Here is a 19,845-nt window from a genome sequence, read left to right as displayed (position 1 = left end):
CCTTGCATATCCAGGTGTTCAGCATTGACTCCTGAAAACGTTTTCACTTGTCGAGAAACACCACAGTGGCTATGACACCTGGAAAAGTTTGTAACATTTCCAGGTGTAATAAGGATCACCAGCTTTTCATTGTGTGATGATGACCTTCACATATTGTCAAGCTGAGAATCATTGAAGGATTTTATTTTATTTTGCTGCTCTACAGCCTGAACCATTGGGTGAGCTACCGTCTCCACACAGATCAATTTAGTAAAGAATAAACTGAAGTTCTAATTTAATAATTCGACAAATAAAAATCTGTCTAGACGCTGTGCGAGTGAATAAAAACTGAGGAAATACTTTTGCATGAGATGAGAAACATCTGAAAGAGCGCTCAATTCAGAAAACGTAGAAATATATATTTAAAAGACCCAGGGACAGAGTTGAGTTTTCTACATTAAAGCAACTGACCAAGAATTTAAATGAAAAGTCCATGAATTCACATAAAAACAAGTATTTTAATCGAGAAAACAGCCTAAAGCATTTTGTTATTTGAGAAGCATGCTGCATTAAAACCTGAAAAACATGTCAACTGGAAAGCAGTTCAAGGAGTTTTTTCATTAATGTAGCAAAACCAAGTAATCTAAAGTATGTATGGCTATATTATATATGTAAATACTGCACAACTAAATCAAAACATATCAGAACAAATAATTTTATAATTGATAAATTCATTTTTAAATTAATAGAGGACATTTTGGCAGTTATATTCAGAATGGTTCAATAATTTATCCTTTTTTTTAATGGCATACGAGACAGGTATTAGTTTGCAAGAAAGACTGTCTTTGGTTAGCCAAAGAAACAAAAACAAAAATGAAGGTCTGAATGTATGCTTCTTCTTTTGCTTTGCAGAAAATCCAGCATTACAGCATGATGATGAGTCAGCTCCTTTTATTTTCTCCTAGGTCCAGCAGCTGTGCAAGATTAGGACCAAAAAGAGAAAGTTCCTGCTTAACAGTCAAAATCCAAAAAAGACTGACTCTCTTCTTTTCAGAGCAGAGTGAAACAGGCAGCTGTGGCCAAGTCGAAGGAGGCCAAGCCAAACAAAAAGCAGACACTGAACAGGGGAATGTTTGTCTATGCCAGCTACAGTGCTCTAAACTCCGCAGGGAGAGCTGCTACATTTGAGTGAATCCCGGACCTGCGAACATAACCGACTTCATGCCAAATGAACAGCTGAGAGCCTTTCTAGTTTCTTCCATTTTGAGGCCATTTTGTCTCACAATGATTGGTCTCAGCATTCATTAAAGTAAAATAACGATGTCTTCCAGCTTCATAAGTTTGCTTTTGCTGTCAAATTCAGCTTCTAAGACACTTGATTGAAATCTGGAGCAAGCTGATCAAACCAATCAGTCAACAAGATTAAAATATGGCACTCAGTTGCCAGCTGTAGGGGCTTAACAGACTCCACTGCTCTGCGCCAAAGACATATTTCTGCTGGAACAAAAATAAAAACGATGTTTGATAACCAAGCAGTCAGTTCTGGAAGCTCAGACTAATAGAGGTAAACAGAAAATCCCAGATCCGTTTATCAAAACAGATATTTATAGGATTTGAACAGCAAACCGTTCCTTTTACATAAAGCGTTTAAAGTAGACAAACTAAGCTGAATTAAATAAAATATGTAGTACATACATTGGCTCAAAGTTTCACAGTGAAAGCAATGCATAAATATTTTACAGTGTTGATTACCTGAGTGTTTCAGTGGCTTAGGAAGATATGCAGCTTTATTTAAATAGCAGTCCAGCATCGCAATCCTTCAACATATAAAGTTTGACCATCATCTTAAAAAGGATGCCTCCAGTGTTGAAAAATGAGCGCCACAGTTCTCTCACTTCTTTTACACTCACGCCTTTTCCATTAACCATGAAACTACCCAAACTGAACGGAAACACGCCAATTTAGAAAAAAAACACGTTTTGTTAGGTTTTTGACACCTGACAAGGTGGTTTCTCAGTCGGATCGAAACACATTTTTCACGTCACACGAGTCACATGATCAACAGCCGGATGTTACTACTGGCAGAAACCAAAAAAAAGACGACAGGAAGTGATAGGATGATGACGGTTTGTTTTTGCTTTTTTCTGATAATGTGCAGCTGGCTTCATCAGAGCTCTCACAGCATCACACAGTTCATAAAAAGTTGAGTCACTCAAACGTGTTGAATCCACAGCTCTTCTGTAAAATCAGCCACTACAACTTCCCCAAAACACCGCATACGCTCCCAAATACAGGGAGGCTGTCGCTCCAAAGCCTGAATAAGACGCCGACATCTCCTCTGATTGGCTGATAGATGATGAGAATAACGCCATGATTGAAATATGAATATACGTCTAACTGTTTACATCCGTTGCTGCCATGATTTTTAATAACTTATTGCATGAACAAGCTTATTCACATGATTTTAATTTCATTTATGTAATGAAAACACAGTGAATGTGAATATATATATATATATATATTTTTTCAAAATTAGAATATTGACCAAAGATTTGCACACATTTGTAATGGAAACGCAGCTACTGCTGCAGCACCAGTGCAACAAAGACTAAAATATCACAGCAATGACTCAAAAGTCAGGCTGCACCAAACCCAACACACCACCCTGTTCCCATTGCAGTAGACAGTTATTTTCCACCTTAACTACTGAAACGCCCTCCTAACTGGTCGCCGAGTCCTTGCTGTGAAACCTCTGCAGATGGTCCAGAACGCTGTGGCTTGTCTAGCCCTGTTACTGGCTTGTACAACTCACATAGTTTTTCCCTTTATTGGGAACAACAAGTAGAATAAACTCCAGCCCGGACCAGATCTCTTGGTCCAGTTCCAATAAATAGAGACAGTTTTACCAGAAGTAAAGATGCAATGGGTTGAATCCTCTCATCTGATAATTCAATTCATACCCTAAAGCCATTTATGCAGGCCTGAGGGAGGCTGAAGGGACCAGTGGGGATTCCCACACTGTACTGGTTGGAACCTGCTGATATTATTTTTATTGTTACACAGTCACATGATCTTTCACCATGGTTTCATTTCATTTTAACGCTCCGTCTTGGTACTTGAACAGAATATATTAAGCTAAATTTACATTTTGTACATTTTTATACATCCATTTGGGTCTCTTGAAAAAAAAGATCACTCAGCCGTTTTTAAGTTATTGTTTTTTGGTGTCTCCTCTAGAATGTAACACCACAAATCAGCAGGCACTGCCTGTTACATAGCAACCCCAAAAAAAGCCCAGCCCGTTAACCAGCGACCCAAGTTGAGCTCCCGTACATCTGATCAGCTGGTTTTACTGCTGCATGCTCTGTACAATGGCTGCTAGAAAAGACAAGTGTTTTGTGGTTGACTTTCCATTGAGAAACCACATGCATTATTTCTGGTTGCACAGGAGGCTCTACTTCTGCTTTTCAGAAATGTATGGTTGTATAATTTGCAGCCATTTTCACATATGAGAATAAAAGTTAAGTTCGGGTCGTGACTAGCAGCTTAATTATATTTAAAGTGATAAGATTCTCAAAAGCAGCGCATTCTGAAAAAACGAAGCAATCTTGGACAATCTTATTGTCCAAAAATAATTCTGTGCAAAAAATGTAATGAACATGTTTTGTATAGGCCATAAACCTATGTTAACCTGTTCAAAGAAGCATTATTGATCACCTTAAAGGTGATCAATAACTCATCTTTATATGATTATTCAGGTTTGACCTTTTAAATGCCAATGTTTATAAATGCATTTTTGAGATGTATTTGATTCAGTTTAGATGCTAGAATAGAATTTTATACATAATAGTACAAGTCAAAATATTCATCATTCCTTTTCTACCAGTTGTAAAGTTAACCACAAAGTTGTCTTGATGCAATTTTTTGCAAAATCATTGTTTTCATTGTCTTGGTTTTTCCTAACAATTTCTTCTTCACCCTTTGCAATGATTCATATCAAACATGACAGAATAAAGTGGGATGATCATTGATCATTGATGGGACTACTTAATAAATAGTTTGCAGTTAATCTTTGTGCTTTTACAGGTATTTTTCCAGTGCATGTCAGGGAATCAGGTAATTCTACACCAAACCAAGGAGAAATTGTAAAACAGGTCTTTGTGTTTGTGTGGGGTGTGGCTGCTCTCCCACCAGGTTGAGGCCACAGCTCTAAGTGACCCTGAACTACTTTAAAAAATGGACTTTTAACAATGAACGCATGTAACTGCACCGATCTGCATGACAAGACTCAACCTCGGGTTAGGGAGGAGAAAGAAAGTTTCTTGTTTTCTTTCAGTCTGTGTGTAATTTGATCCTTGACCTTTAACAATCGGTTCAGTTTTCTTTTTCACCAAAAAGTTGAACTTCAGATCATGTTGCACCACCTGACAAACATGTTTGCTGTGAAACACAAGCCCATTTCCACTGCCACAACAGGTTCGTCTTTTCTTCCTCCGCTTTTATGGGTCTTCAGAAGCTTCCTTGTAATATCTGGGTCAGTGTTTCAATGGGTGCTGCAGGCTACATTCATGATCAGTACTCTTAATGGAGCCAAGTTCTGAATAACAGAGGTTCTGCAGAACAGTGTTTTAAGGATTCAACTAAATACTTCAGAAAGAAGACACATATATCATTTAGACTTTTGCCCTCAAGCTGAGCAGGAGACACTAACTGCTTATGTCAAAAAAAGACATGTGAACAGTAATAGTTGTTTTTGTAATGAATAGGCAGGTGGTTAATAAGAATGTTTCCCTTTTAGCTTGTCAAGTACAGTCACACTGAAAACATCCATCCATTTTCTTTACACCCTTCTCCCTTTGTGGGGTCGGGAGGGTTGCTGGTGCCTCTCCAGCTAACGTTCCGGGCGAGGGGCAGGGTCACCCTGGACAGGTCACTAGTCTGTCGCAGGGCAACACAGAGACACACTACCATGCACACACACACCTAGGGACAATTTGGAGAGGCCAATTGACCTGACAGTCATGTTTTTGGACTGTGGGAGGAAACCGGAGTACCTGGAGAAAACCCACCATGCACAGGGAGAACATGCAAACTCCATGCAGAAAGACTGGGGCCGGGAATCAAACCCAGAACCTTCTTGCTGCAAGGCAACAGCTCTACCAACTGTGCCACTGTGCAGCCCCATATTGAAAACATTAGAACTGAAATGTTCATTTATTTCAGTAAGTCAATTAAATAATTCAAACACAATATATAGATTAATTACATAGACTGATTTTTTCAGGCGCTTGTTTCTGGTAACTATGATGACTGTCTGCTTAAATATAGCATGATATTTTAAATTATAACATTAAACTTTAAAGCAGAATTGTGAGCTTGATAAAAAGTCAATTGAAAACCTGCTTAAAGGTTGTTGTTTTTTTTGTTTTGTTTTTTTAAGTAGTTTTAATAAAAATGAGCCACATAATCTAATTTACTGAGCATCAATCTATCTATCATGTTTATTTGTATAGCACATTTCAGCTACGAGGCAGTTTAAAGTGCTTTACATCATAAAAACACAAAAATAAAAAGTCTTAAAACCATCATACAGAAACCAGTGATAAACATTACATTTTGATCAGTGCCATCGCCAAAATCATCAATGGACATTAAATATGTTGCTCAATGTTTGATTTACTATGGTTCAAAAACAATTCTTCACAGTTGGGTCTTTATCTGTGATTTAAAGGAACTCAGTGTTTCAGCTGCTTTGCAGTTTTCTGGAAGTTTGTTCCAGATTTGCTGAATGCTGGTTCTGGTTCTGGGTACGCACTTCAGACCAGAATATGACTTTATAACATTTCTCTGACTGGTTTGAAAAGAAACTCTTGACACAATTAATTTAAATCAAAGCAATTTTTTCTTCCTGTGAGAGTTTGCAAAAGACTAGAGCACAGCTTTACATTGAACTAGGAAAATTATAGAGACAGAGAGATACAATGGAATGCAGATCAAATTGTATTCATGTGATAGAATGGCCCAGTCAGAGTCCAGACTTTAATCCACCTGGGAATATGTCCCATGACTTTCCAATCTGACTGAGTTTGAGGAAATTTTTAACAAAAGAATAAGCAAAAGCTTCAGTCTTTAGATGTACAAACATATTTCAAAAGAATGCTTCTATTTTTGCCACATTGTTCAGATTTTAATTTGTTAAAAACTTTTTTTAAAACTATGTCTTCCATGCAATGCACGACATTGTGTTCATCTAATACCTAGAATTCTACTATTATACATTAAAGTTTATGGTTGTAATGTGGCAAAATGTGAAAAAGCCCAGAGTATGTGAATACTTTAGCAAGGCGCTATGAACTTATGCATATTTAAATGTTTTGTGTCTGTTTAGGTTAGGACACTTTTTTTAAAGAGAGAAATGGAGTGTTATGTAAAAGGCGCAAGAGGCCATTAATTCCACCCCCTATCCCTACAACACACACACACGCACACACACGCACACACACACACACCCACACACACACACACACACGCCCCTTTCTCTCACCAAAACACACAAACAAACTCTCCTCACTTTATTTGCGCCAACTATGCGTGACCTACTTTGGGAACCTTTCAAGCTGAACAATTAGCATTTTTGCAAAGTGTCTTCCTCTATATTATCCTTTCCATGGAGGAACGGGACAAACCGTAGGCTTAATTATAGAGGCTTGGCGCAAACATTTGGGTGAGTTATTGTAAAACATGAATGATGAAGGCATGTCTTGTTCAATCAGTCAAGTGTATCAGGCACAAACTCCATTTTGACTTAATGTCTCAACGATACGCCGAGACAGTTTTTCACAGCACAAAATTGTTCAAAACTCTAATTTGTTACAATGAAAACCAATTCTTCGCTCTGTGTGACTGATAAACAAAATCTCACAAGCCACCTGAGTGCAGAGCTCTTGTGAGAAAACTCACAGACTTCCTGCATGGTAGGTAAACAAAAGACAGCCATTGAACAACACAGATTCACACTGCAGCTTGCTATAAAACCACGGCATTCATCAGCAAACAGAAGCACGCACTATGCTTTGTTGCAGCCCTGGTATTCAGTTTCCACCTCCTTTATGCAGTTTGTTAATAACCTCGACAACATAAGGGAATGCCAGCAGTAGGTAACAGAGAGAGGATCCCCAGTTGCAAGCCAGGACTTAGAGGATTTCTGGCCCTCTGTCGCCAGCCTGTGAGTCGGGAAGAAGTTCAACTAAGGACAGGACAAGTTTTCAAATCAAAGCAGCGTTGCCTCTTGTAAAGTATCACACTTTTATTAGAGTGTTAAGTTTGGCCTAGAAAGTGAGCTGTTCCTGTTGTTGGCAGCAGTGTTGTGCACTTGTGCATAAGTGTGGGGGAGGCTGTGGAGATGTTTTAAGACGCCTTATTCAGATTTACCACAAAAGCATCTGGTTATTGTATCATCTCTTAAAAAATAATACATTGTTTCCATAACCGTAGCTCTTACAAAACATTTTAATCTGAAAAACATAATGGGATCATAAATGTCATGTAATGAGTCAAAAATCAAAAGTGGTAGGATGCAAAGGAGGCTCACCAGAAGCACAAACCCCACATAACTTATATCAGATAAATAAATGACTAATTTAAGCTCAGCCTTGCTTCTCTTAAATTAATATTTGTAGGGGTTGTCATTGTCCCCTCCCCCACCCCTGCTGCCCCAGTGGAAACTTTAATAAACCCACTTTAAACTGTAATTAGGCCATCAATCAGTTTATGATATGTTTTATTGGGTGTGAAATCTGTTTACTAATGTGATTGCCACTTTATCATCTGACTCGGTGTCAAATTTGCACCTGTTAAACTTTGCACCCTATGAAAGTAAGTTCGTTATTTATTGGATAGTTTAAAACACAATCGCTTAAAGTAAATGAATAAAACTACCAACATGTTTCTGCCTGTTTTAATTTGGTATATTAACAGTTACCTGTGGGCTGACATTTTACTGCAACAAGCAAAAAAAAAAAATTATATATAATCTCCTCATAAAGACACTAGTCAATGTGTTTGGAAAAGTTTATTCAACATATAAAGAATCAGAACAAAATAGTTGTGAACTTTTTCCCCCACTCTATTTTGTTCACTCAGAAACTGCTTAAATGTTTCTGGCTAGAACAAAAACATACAGAAAACTGTACGTATCTAAAAATGACCACAGTTTAACAGGTCAGTTATTAGCTGTTCTACTAGTTCTACTAATTATAATAATAGTAAAAAAGAAATTGCTTTTGTATTGAGTATTTTCCATGCACAAAGTGACATTTTATGCAGTCAAGTGACAATGTTACCTCCAGTTGTTACAAATAAAACTCTATCAAGTTTTTACCAGCATTTCACTGAAAAGTAGCTACTGTTGCGCTTAGCAGATGTGCAGATCCTGCTAGTTTGGGGGGTTTAGGTGGGGAAGGCATAGGGGAAGGATGCTCTGTGAGGCAGAAGCTTGACATGGATTCTGCAGCTCTAAGGAAGAGCTTCATGGATAGGAAAGATCTGCTGTAGTAGTTTGTATTAGAACAAATGTTTATATTTATATTATATATTTATGTTATATTTTGTTATAATTTGCTCCATGGAAGAAGACACTCGGAGATTGTTTACCTAATTGAACTTGTAGTGCTTCAGGTACATAGAAGACTATATGAGATACTATTTTATTGCAAAACAAAGGTGTAACACCCTAGATGTGCAACCCGGTTGGAATAAAAAAGGAAATTGTCACGTTGCTGGGGAACAAAGAGAGTCAGCTGGTGGGGCTATCATGATATCACCCGGTGAAATTTGCAGAGATAAAAAGCTCTTGGATCTGGTGCAGCACTGTGCAGCAGTTAAAATCCACCTAAAACTCACCACTATTCATCTCTTTCACTGTGACTTCTCAGCTCTGCTTCAGCCAAAGACACAGAGAGTCTGGACATCAAGCATGACCTTAACCTGTTTGCTTAGTTATCAGGTGCAAAAAACATGCACAACACTCCAATTTATTCCTATACACAAATAAGCTTAAACTTTATTTTGCTCAAGTTATTTCGAAGCATAATATTTTATATAAGTAGACAAATCCTGAGCAGCTGAGAAAGCACCGCTCTACAGATGTTAAAATTTTATCCTTTAGGCCCACTTCTAGTATTCAGAAAACCATTCACACTAGGGGAAACGCTGAAGGGTTTTATGTATTCATCTTCTTTAATGCAGATTGTTTAATTAATTTTAAAAGAAGTACAAAAGTCCAACACCTCCTCTTGCAATAAAAACAAGATACAGGTCTGTTCTCTTTTTAAAATGACAATAAAAGTCTGGAAGCTGAACAAGATCTTTTCTCTAAATAAAGGAAGCTTGTCTTTTCTGTTGAGTGGTATTATTTTTATCAGTGCATTTTTCGCAGCTGGACACAGTGACTAAAGAGTTAAAAGCATTTATTGAGCAATCTACCATATTTACTTACGTGCGCAATATATGTTGGAGTGTCTGAAATGACACAGTTGCTGAGAAACTGTCACATCTACAATTATGCAACAACAAAGTCAAAGCAAGTGAACAATTAAACACTTTTTTTTTTTTTTTCAAAAAAGCAACGTGACATAAAAAGACAACACAAACCTGTGACCTAAAGTTTATCTCAGGACCAGATTAGCACATTTTAAATGATTAAATATTCCCCATCTTACACAGGAATGTGCATAATTAAAAGTTAAAACAGTGGCGAGTCTGTCATTTTCTCCCACCTTCACCTGAAAGGTCGGTCCACCAAGCCAAAGATGCAGCTGCCCGTTTTCGAGTCAGGAACACATAATGCACTGGGAGGCCCTGTGCATGCCTGGTGTCGGGAATTTAATTGGATATTAGTATCCAACGGTGTCTGAATTAATCAAATCATTTCCATCCATTAATTTAGTGGAGGAACATACAATTAAAGTCTTGTTAGTGTTCTCTCAGGAGTGTGCCTTTTCATCCCTCTGCAGAACATTGAGAGTTGGCCACAGTCCAGGCGAAAGCATTTTTCCGGCTCAAATCTGATACTTCCTTGCGATGTCAAGTTGCAGAATCTGGTTTCAGGCGAAGGGAACAGAAAAATGTCAATCTGTTGTGTGGGTTGCTTTTTCAAAGGCTAGAGGACATGTTTAGATGTTTTAATTAGGAACTCTGAAACTAGACAAAGTATTGAAAGCGTCAGTTTGAATTTTACATTTTGCTGGATTATGATATTAAAAGACGAAAAGTTATCTTGGATTAATTCCGCCTGATAAAACATTAATGTGTAAATTGATGTCACATGAGGAGAAACTTTAAGAGACTGGATCAGCAGGTCAAATACCGAAAAATCTGATTTTTCTTTTCCTACGCTTGAAATTTATGAAATCCATTTTCATTGAATGCATTAAACAGCAGAACGCTCCATTCTGGTTTAAAAAGAATAAGTCATGCATCCGTTTTTCGTCCAAACCCGCTAATCCTTGCAGGGTCACGGAGGGCATGTGTCTGTCTCCAGAAGTCGTTTGGTGAGAGATCACCAGTCCATCATGTTACACACAAACACAACATGCACACACTCACTCCTAAATGCTAGTTAAAGAGACCAATGAGCTTAACAGTGAAAGTTTTGGGTTGTGGGAGGAAACTGGAATACCTGGTGAGAATCCATAACCATCTGCACAACTGAGAACAGGACAAAAACATGCAAACTCCCTGCAGAAAGAGCAAATTACTGCAACTCCATTCAGCTCAAATACCTCTATCAACTTGTTTTATGTGTTGTAGTCCAGGGACAGCCTAAATCGCTAACAAAATTGTCGATGACTGTGTAAAAAAAGATTTGTGTGTTTGCCAGGGGCTAAATTTCTTCATGTGACCATTTTGCAACAATTTTACTTTTAGTTATCTCAAAATATGTGCATCCATTTGCCCAAATGTATCAAATTAGTTACACCAGTGTAATGCTTAAAATAAATTCTGACGTGTAATGACGGCGCTTGGAAAGATTTAATGTTTCAATTGTTGAGTTTTGTGTTTTTATGATGTAAAGCACTTTGAACTGCCTTGTTGCTGAAATGTACAAATACAATTACAATTTGATTTAATTTTATAAATGAATCCAAATAATAAAATTATGCAAACCCAACAAATACAAAATGGCAATTTATATTGCTTTTTAAAAAATTTTTTAGGTAATTACCACCGTCGGCAAATAGAGAGCAATAGCTGTGCTTTTTATGGCTGTAGAAGCTTAAAAGAAAAGACCACAGCTGGACGCATCTCCTAAATTTCTAAACTGACCAAATCTAAATGTTTATATGTGAGGTAACACTTCTGATATGGACGGAAGAGGATTAAGTCCTATAAAACAATAGTTCTGACTTTAATCTCAGAATGTTTCTCAGAACTTCTGCCAAATTCAGATTTTTTTTTTCCTCTGAACTCAGACTTTTGATGTCAGAAAAAAGTCTGAATTTGAAGACTGAGTTTGGAATTCAGAGAAAAATGAGGAGAGTTTTGAGAGAAAAAGTTACAATTCTGACATTAAAGACAGAATTCAGAGAAAGGAGATTCTGAATTCTTGGATTTGGAGATCAAAGTCAGAATTCTGAGAAAAGAAAGTTAGAATTTGGAGATCAAAGTCAGAATTCTCAGGGGAAAAAAGTTAAAATTCAGAAGAAAAAAAAACAACAAAAAATTTTGAGATTAAACTCAGAATTTTGAGGAAAAAAGTCAGAAATCCGAGATTAAATTCTGAATTTATTTTTTTCTTCTGTGGTCCTAATCCTCTTCCACAGATATGACAAGAGACTATAGTAACAATAAGCTAATCATGTTGCTGTTTCACTCTACCTGGAACATATTTGTATCTATCTATAGTTTCTATATGTGTTTTATATTTGCATTGTTAAAGTATGTGTATTTTTTTCCCTTTGTGGGCTCCTGCCTCCCCACCTTGCTGCCATGTGGCCCACCACTTCCTGTCATCCTGTCTGACATTAGGTCTAAGCTGGATCTCATTAGGACCAAGGTGGCAGTGATCCCGTCAACATCGCTTTGGCTCCTGCCATATGGGTTGCCTCCAAGGCAACGGGGCTGTATCAGTCTCCGCAGAGCTGCAAGCCTTGTTATAGCACATGCACAAACACACACAGACGGAGTATCTACTCTTTAGACAAGTGTGCACAGCTCATATAAAGCAGAATAAACACGTCAAACCCAGAGGATAGAAAAATCATGATAAGGTGAAATGCAGTATAAATAAACTCAAACACAGATACGTCTGAGCAGGCACAGAGCTCACTGCACCAGAGCCACAAGTATTTGATAAGGAGCACAGTAATTAAATGGATAATCAATCTGCTAAAGATTTTCAAGACTAAGACTAAATCTAACCAGGTGAACTTGCTGGCAAATATATATTTTGCACTGCTTTGGAAAAGCACTCAACTCCTTAAACTTACATTTTTCCTCATAACCCCAAAGTTCAAAGCCGTTTTTTTTATGATTTCACATGTCAAACCAACACAAGGAAGCCCAAAGTTGTAAAGTGAAAGGAACTTAAACTGGGGGCTGGTGTAGTCTTTAGGCGAAAACCTGGTTACACCCCGGACCGGTTCATTACACGGCAACACAGAGACACACAGAGACACACAAACAACACATTCATACCTAAGGGCAGTTTAGACACCAATTAACTGAACAGTCATGTATTCGGACTGGAGGAAGCCAGAGTACCCAGAGACAACCCGTCCATTATTTATGCTCTCTACAAATTTGGCCATTAATATGTATTTTCAGCCACATGGTGCTATTTTATACCGCAATCAAATAGCTATGTTAACTTCAGTTGTTGTAAAAATGCTGTATATCTCAAATATAACTTAAAAGAAAATTGACTTCGTAATTCAGCATCTTGAAATTGGACCTGTCTGTTTAAAAAACTCCTGCTCTTTCTGAAACTCTGCCTTCAAAAAGTCATCACAACATGGCTACTCTATTAACTCTTTAAAGTTTTTACCAGCGTTACACTGAGCATCATTATAATAAATATGGAAGTACAACACAAGTTCATCTTCTTTCAACCACTAATTTCACTTCTAATTAAATTTCATTGCTTGTTTGATTTTATTAATCTTTTTTTTTAATTTGCTTTAAACAAACCTGCTATGTTTCAGATCTAAATGATTTATAGCTGCATTTTCTATGCAAACTTCTTTATTTTACTAAAATATTTAGTTGTGTTAGTCGTGTAAATAATTTTTTCTTGATCATTTTTTCTTATCAATCTTTTGTGGCCCTCAATTACTTTCAACTTGACAGTTTTGGACCATGGCGTAATAAGCTTGGACAACCGGAAAAGCTGAATAATATGTCCAGATCTATGATTGAATGGTTCAGATTTATACTTATTATTGTAACAAGATGGCCCAGTCATAGTCCAGATTACATTAAACCACAGAATTGTTAATTTTTCCCTCTTTAACAATGAAACGCTATTTTGTTTCAATCTACTTAAAATCTAAACTGAAAATGTACAAATATTTTTGCAATGTATTGTATCTGGCAGTTCATCCTGCTAAATCAGAACCAAAAATGATAGCAAATGACATGAAGACAACTTAAAAACTCAAAGGTACGGCAAGCAGGACAATCAGTGAGCTCTTCAGAAGGATAAACTGAGAAGGTAAATTTCCACTTCATGACTGTTGATTGTTTCTGTACCAAAACCAGTTACTTGTTCCACCAACACCATCTGAGCAGAGGTCTGTATACACACACCAACAGCACCTCACTGAAGATCTGCAGGTAAGCTGCAGGTAGTTTATGACTATGTTTATATTTCTTTTTTTTTCCCTCCGGCTCATAAAATCTGTGTCACTCACATGTCCTCCATAAAACGGCGATAATGTGTTTATCACCTGTCCAACTTCCAGAACATAATGACCTTAAAGTTCAGCGATTTTACTGGTATTTAATACGCATCTGTTTAAGTTTAGGGCTTTTTTCTTTGATGTTGTTTTGGTTTAACAGTTTAAGTTACAGCTTAAAAACATTAACACCTTTATTATGTACTTTCTTCAGATGAATCTGGTAGACCAGAACAAAACCGAACCTCAACATCTGGGTTTGATTTCTACCATCTTAGCAAGCTAGCAGATTTATTTTCCCCTAGGCCTCAACATAATCAGCTGTTTATTACACGTGTTTGGCAACAAAATCTTGTAATAATCAGACATTTATTATTTATAATGCTTCCAACAGACTACAATAAACAGCTATTTGCATTTTAGGAGATCTCAGCTAGACGACTTGATAAGAAACCAATAAAATAAGTCTATATTTATGGATTGCTTGCAGATAAGAGCTAAACTTTGCCTTGGTGTTGCAGTGCAGCACGGGGAAATGATGTCATGTCTGCGACCTGAACCTTGTTGTGTAATTCCAGTTCCCACTGTGTCACAATGCATTTTAAGTACTTTAAGTGTTACTGATTCCATTTTGCAGTTCTCAAGGTAAACATCACTTATGAAACATTCAAGAGGAATACTCTGAAAGACATAAGTAAAGCTGCTCCTCAAATTTCAACCAGAGACTCCTTTGAGACGCGTTTTCTTCCTCTTACCTTGACATGCTGTCAGCGATGCAGTTCTGACCCGAGAAGCCTTCACTCCTGGCTGACAGCGAACCCTGTGACAACCCTGGCCGAGATTTCCACGACTCCATTAACGCCGTTACAGGTGAAATTAGATTCAACAAAGGGTTGGACGGGTCTCTCATGTCATGCCGCGTGAATGACATTGTTCCTTGCGCTCCAATCTGGTAATGGAATGAGTGTCCGCCGGAATTAACTCCAACAATGGCGGAGGTGGACATGCTGTTATTCTCTTGGTAATAGCTGCCGTCATTGGACTCCTGTTTGACCCCTTTAGACAGTACATTGTTGGAGAACAAGTCTGTCTCATAGTTCCCATTCACAGAAGAGACTGGGGGTCCTAGGATCCCAGAGAGACTGTACTCGTCGATGTTGTTCCTCAGGGATAAATATGTGGTCTCGGATGCAGGGAAGAGGCTGAGGGACGGCGACGTCTCTCCGAAGGGCTGCTGGTTCATGCAACCCTCGTTTTTGTTTGGCTCACTCTTAATCTGCGTGATTAACGGCGTGCTGCTCACGTTACATTTGGAGCTGCCGAGACACATGCTCCGGAAGTCAGTTTCAGGTTCATTCTTGATGTACTTAACCATGCCCATCTGGTCCAGCCCCACGCTGAACACCTCCCCGTCCACCATCTCCACTTTAGGGAACTCAAAGTTCTTGAAATCTGTGTCTCTGGTCATCCCCTCCGCGTCCGGACTGTTGGTGTCGTTCTGAACCAAACCTAGCCCACCAGCCGGACTGGACACAGGAAACCCAACAGAGGAGGAGTTCTGGGGGCTGCTGGCAGCCATTGGGCCCCCAGAGGCCGGACTGGAGATGGACAGCCTTGCTGTGTTACTGTTATTAGTAGCAGCAGTGCAGCTGCCACCAGTGGGGCTGGAAACAGACGACCTAATGTTACAAGTCGTGCTGCAGGATGGAGGGGATCGCACGCTGCTCATACTCTGTGGGCTGGACATGGGGGACCTCATGACATTAAGCGGACTGGTCAGCGGGGGCGAACCAACTGTGCTGGACTCTACAGGGCTACATGTGACTGAATTCCTGCTCTTGATGTTGGCTAGAGTTGCTGCGCACAAAGTCTGGCTTCCAGGGCTGCTGACAGACGAGCATAGTGGTCCAAAGCATGTAGGGCTGGTTGTAGATGACACCATGTTGTTGCTGCCTCCGGGGCTTGAGATGCAGCTGGACGTCTGGGGACTGCAGGACAGGGAGGACACAAGCATGGACGCTGAACTAACTACAGTCCCAGTGGTGCTTTCCCTGGGAGTGGCACCTGGCTGTTGAAAGCCAAATGGCTTCAACTTGGGGCTCTTTTTGGAGCCGCACTGGTTCTCCTCCAGCGAGCGCCCACACACTGGGTAAGGTTTCCCTGGGCTTGAGCTGCCTCCATGATGGCTGAAAGCAAAGTCCGCCTCTCTGGCAGCGTTCATATACAGACCCATAGACTCAGCCACAGTCTTGGAAAGCTCCTTGGAGTCCATTTCCTGTTTAAGACCATGCAGGGTGTTGTTGAAGTGTGGGAGAACAAATGGCTGGCTCTGGCTGAGCTGAAGCGTTGGCTGCTCCTGCTTCTTGGTATTCTTGTCTTTGCTGTCGGCTGCCAGGCTTCCAGCACAGCAGCTGACATTGACTACGTCCATCAGGATGTCGCTGCTAGTCAGACTCGAATCCTCTGTGCTGCAGGAGTACTCCATCGTGCTCGGGGCTTCAGACCATTTATTCTCTGCGTCTTCTCCATCAAAGAAACTTTGGTATCCTTTGGTCTCCATTGCTGGCTCATTGAGTCACCTGGCAAACAAACAAAGCACTTATTATGGATATCAGATTGCAAATTGCTTAGTTTAATTAGACCTGTCACAATAAGCAATAAATCAATTAAATGTATGATAAATTGAAACAAACGCAATAATTTCCATTTGGATGATTAATAATTTTTCTCATTTTTTTTCTTTCTACCAAAAGCTGGATGAAAAACGTCATCTGTCTGGTGCTTTGGTCCTAAGTAGCTCTTTTTTTGAAGAACAATTCTGTTATTACGTAGACTGTGTTCATTTATTTTAGAAGACTTAAACTGTCTTCCAGTTCCAGTGAAATTTTCATTGTAGTTTAAAGTTTATTGATAATTGAGAATGTGCTCTTGTATTATTATATCATACCACTACCTGAAAAAGGTCACAAAACTACAACATTATGGTTTTTCACCATAACTTTTGGGACAACCAAAATGGATTATACTGTTTTTTTTTGTTTTTTTTTGTCAGACCAAGAGAAATTTTAAAACAGTAGCATAACAGGTTATTATTCCTGTTTTGTTGATATTTGTATTGATATTTCATACAATTTTCCAATGCTGGTGTATTTGTGGTTTTAAAAAAAAGTTTTCCACCTTGCTTCAATGAAAATGTAATGTGCTGTTTATTAGTTTTATAACAATGTTAATTTATTTGCTTTCTCCTCAAAAAGAATACTAGGAATTTTTTTTTAAAAGAAACACTTGAAACTAAGAGTTACCGTCACTCAAAAACCTTATTTCTCTTTCCACTCAATTAATACCCTGGTTTTAAATAAACATTGAGCAAATCACCAAATGATCCACTTTAAACATTATTTTAAAAAAATAGTCAAGGCATCTTGAAATAAAATAAATTTAGAGTTAAAAACAAATATGGACAATAACCTACTGTTTTTGCATAAAAGATGGCATTCTGAAGGTAATAAAAAAAATGTTTTGGAAAATGACGGGTACAAGTATGTGCATTAAACAAAAGCTGCACAAGGTAACTAATACATCATTATACAATCTGCCATAAAGATCATGTTGAACTACAGAGTCTATAAAACCAGGGATTTGTTATGATAATATATATATATATATATATATATATATATATATATATATATATATATATATATATATATATATATATATATATAGAGAGAGAGAGAGAGAGAGAGAGAGAGAGAGAGAGAGAGAAAAAATTACATGAAATCCTTAGAAAATTAATGCCTGATTTTTCTTTTTCTTTCTTAAAATGTGTCCCTAGAGCAACATAAACAAAGAAATAAGTCTTCTTCTGTACAAATCTGGATCATATTTTCTCTCTCTGTAAGTCGTCTTGTCGCTTAACTTCGCAATGTGCAATCTGACAGCTGTGCGAAAAAAGCGCAAACTGAGGGTTAATTTATATCCGTGACGTTGTCAGTTTCCCACCTCATCTGCGCCCCTATTGGACGGCTCAGTCTAAAATCCTTCAGCTTCATCAGGTCGCGCAGTGATTGGACCGAAAGCTGTCACTCAATAGTTCCTGCTCCGGAGACCACAACATTGCTGCGACACAACTTCAGCTGTAGTTTGCAGGCACCGGGGCATCAATATGTCGTTTGAATAAAACAATCTAACGGTTGAAATAAACGCATTTGCAATCATAGCACATCACTGTGTGATATATATTTCTTGCAGGCTGCCATGCACACATTAGATCACAGCAAGAAGGAAAATATGACTGAATTAAACTTGCTTCGACTTATTGCAAAAAATATTCCACTGCATTCATTTTCACTTTTGATAACTGTTGTACCCTGTTCGTTAGCGCCCAGACATAAAAATGTGAAGACTAAAACATCCTAAATATTGAATAATCCTGTTTATGGTCCGCGGCGGAAACTCTGCCTCTGGGACTTTCTGCACATCTCTCCATTTTGACGGTGCGCAGAAATTATAAAGCACAAGGAATACAGGCAATTTGCTAGTTTGTTGTGTTGTTGTTGCAACTATGAAGTTACTTCTGCGATTTTTGCTACTTCATGAATGAAACTAAATTTTTAAGCGGAAAACGGGAAAATATGAATGATTTAAATGATATTTTTGCTATTTCCAACAATCTCCAAACACAACAATTCATACATTTGAAATCTATTTCAAAATACCACTTTGCTGTTCATGTCTAAAAGATGAAGCGGTGTGCATAAACTTCTCGGAGAGTTTTATTGTGGAGCAGACGGAAAACTGGCTGCCCCGGATGAAAGTTATTAGATTTCTCTGACAGAGTAATCCGACCTGGGATGCGAGCGTTTAAACATCCGAGCAGACAGCGTGTTCTCTTAAATTATCATCCAAAAGCAGCGCCGAATTAAAATGCACACTGTGAAACGCGGAGCTCCGTCCTTCCTTACCTTAATTACGACATTCAGAGTTGTCAGGTGGCTGTGTTGCTGGGCAGCGGTAATCCAGAAGACAGGGGAGGAAAGACGCGCACTGCAAAGTGAATAAATATCAACAAACCCGCTCTAACTACTCTTCCTGACACATCGCTGTCAGTTTGACAGCTAAACGCACACCGTAAAAGTCTACTGCGTATTATCTCTAGTAATCCTCAACAACGAGCCGCTGCTCCTGACAAGACGAGCCTCAGCGATGGGTCGGGCGACAGCGGCGCATAATCTCACATTATGGCTGTAATTTCGCAGATTAACGAATCTGGGGCCCTGCATTTTTTTTAGTTTTTTTTTTTGTTTTTTTTTAAAGAGGAGTAATAAAAAAAACAAACGCAGGAGTCGGTTGGACTTGCAGTCAGAGCGACGTCATTCTGTGCACATGGACCCTCCTACTGCAACGAGTGCAACATAAACTCCGAGGAGCAAGAGGGGGGGAGGCGTGCGACGGAGGGAGGGGCTCTCCGAGCGCAGGTATAGACCGAGCAGTCTGGAAATAGGGCACCGCTCTCAGATCAGAAAAAAAGTCCTTTTCATTTCTGATCTGTTTGATTTCACTTCAACATAACCTCCAAGATTCTCTTCTGCTTCCCATTCTGTCTCATTTAGACATCACAACATGAAATGTTGCCAATTTTTGTTTTTGTTTTTCCGTTTCCCCAGCTTTAAAATAGATTGCCTTGCAGTTGCAGAGGAGGTGAGTCGAGAGCTGCACTTAGCAATTAACACCCAGTTTATGCGACCCACAAGTACAGAGAGAGAAGTCATTCAGCTCATGTGATGCTTTAGTTGCTGTCTCCACTAGGTGGCGCAACATTTCTATTGCAGTTCAGGGATCTGGTAATCAGGGGTTAAAGCAGCTGATGTCAAATTAAGACACAATACACAGACTTATGACTAAAAAATTCCAAAGAGGTAGAGGCACACTGATAAGTAAATATTTAAGTGATGATAAATATGTAACATTT

The 19,845-nt window shown here is 38.6% G+C and overlaps 1 protein-coding gene across 1 annotated transcript in view; it reads right to left on the bottom strand.

The window, feature by feature from the left end:
- nr3c2 (nuclear receptor subfamily 3, group C, member 2) overlaps positions 1 to 19,308 on the bottom strand; it is a 102,465-nt gene extending 83,157 nt beyond the window's left edge. The window contains exons 1-2 of the mRNA XM_008420339.3: positions 18,839 to 19,308; positions 14,630 to 16,453 (exon numbers count right to left, since the gene is read on the bottom strand). Coding sequence (XP_008418561.1) covers positions 14,630 to 16,434 — 1,805 coding nt within the window. The 5' untranslated portion in view covers positions 16,435 to 16,453; positions 18,839 to 19,308. The remainder of the gene's footprint in view (positions 1 to 14,629; positions 16,454 to 18,838) is intronic.
- Between the last annotated feature and the right edge of the window lie 537 nt (positions 19,309 to 19,845).

Source organism: Poecilia reticulata, chromosome 1, assembly GCF_904066995.2.
Source record: "Poecilia reticulata chromosome 1, P_reticulata-male-v2, whole genome shotgun sequence".
Lineage (NCBI taxonomy): Eukaryota > Metazoa > Chordata > Actinopteri > Cyprinodontiformes > Poeciliidae > Poecilia > Poecilia reticulata.
Note: the sequence above shows the minus strand (reverse complement) of the source record. Positions and strands in the feature narration are given on the sequence as shown.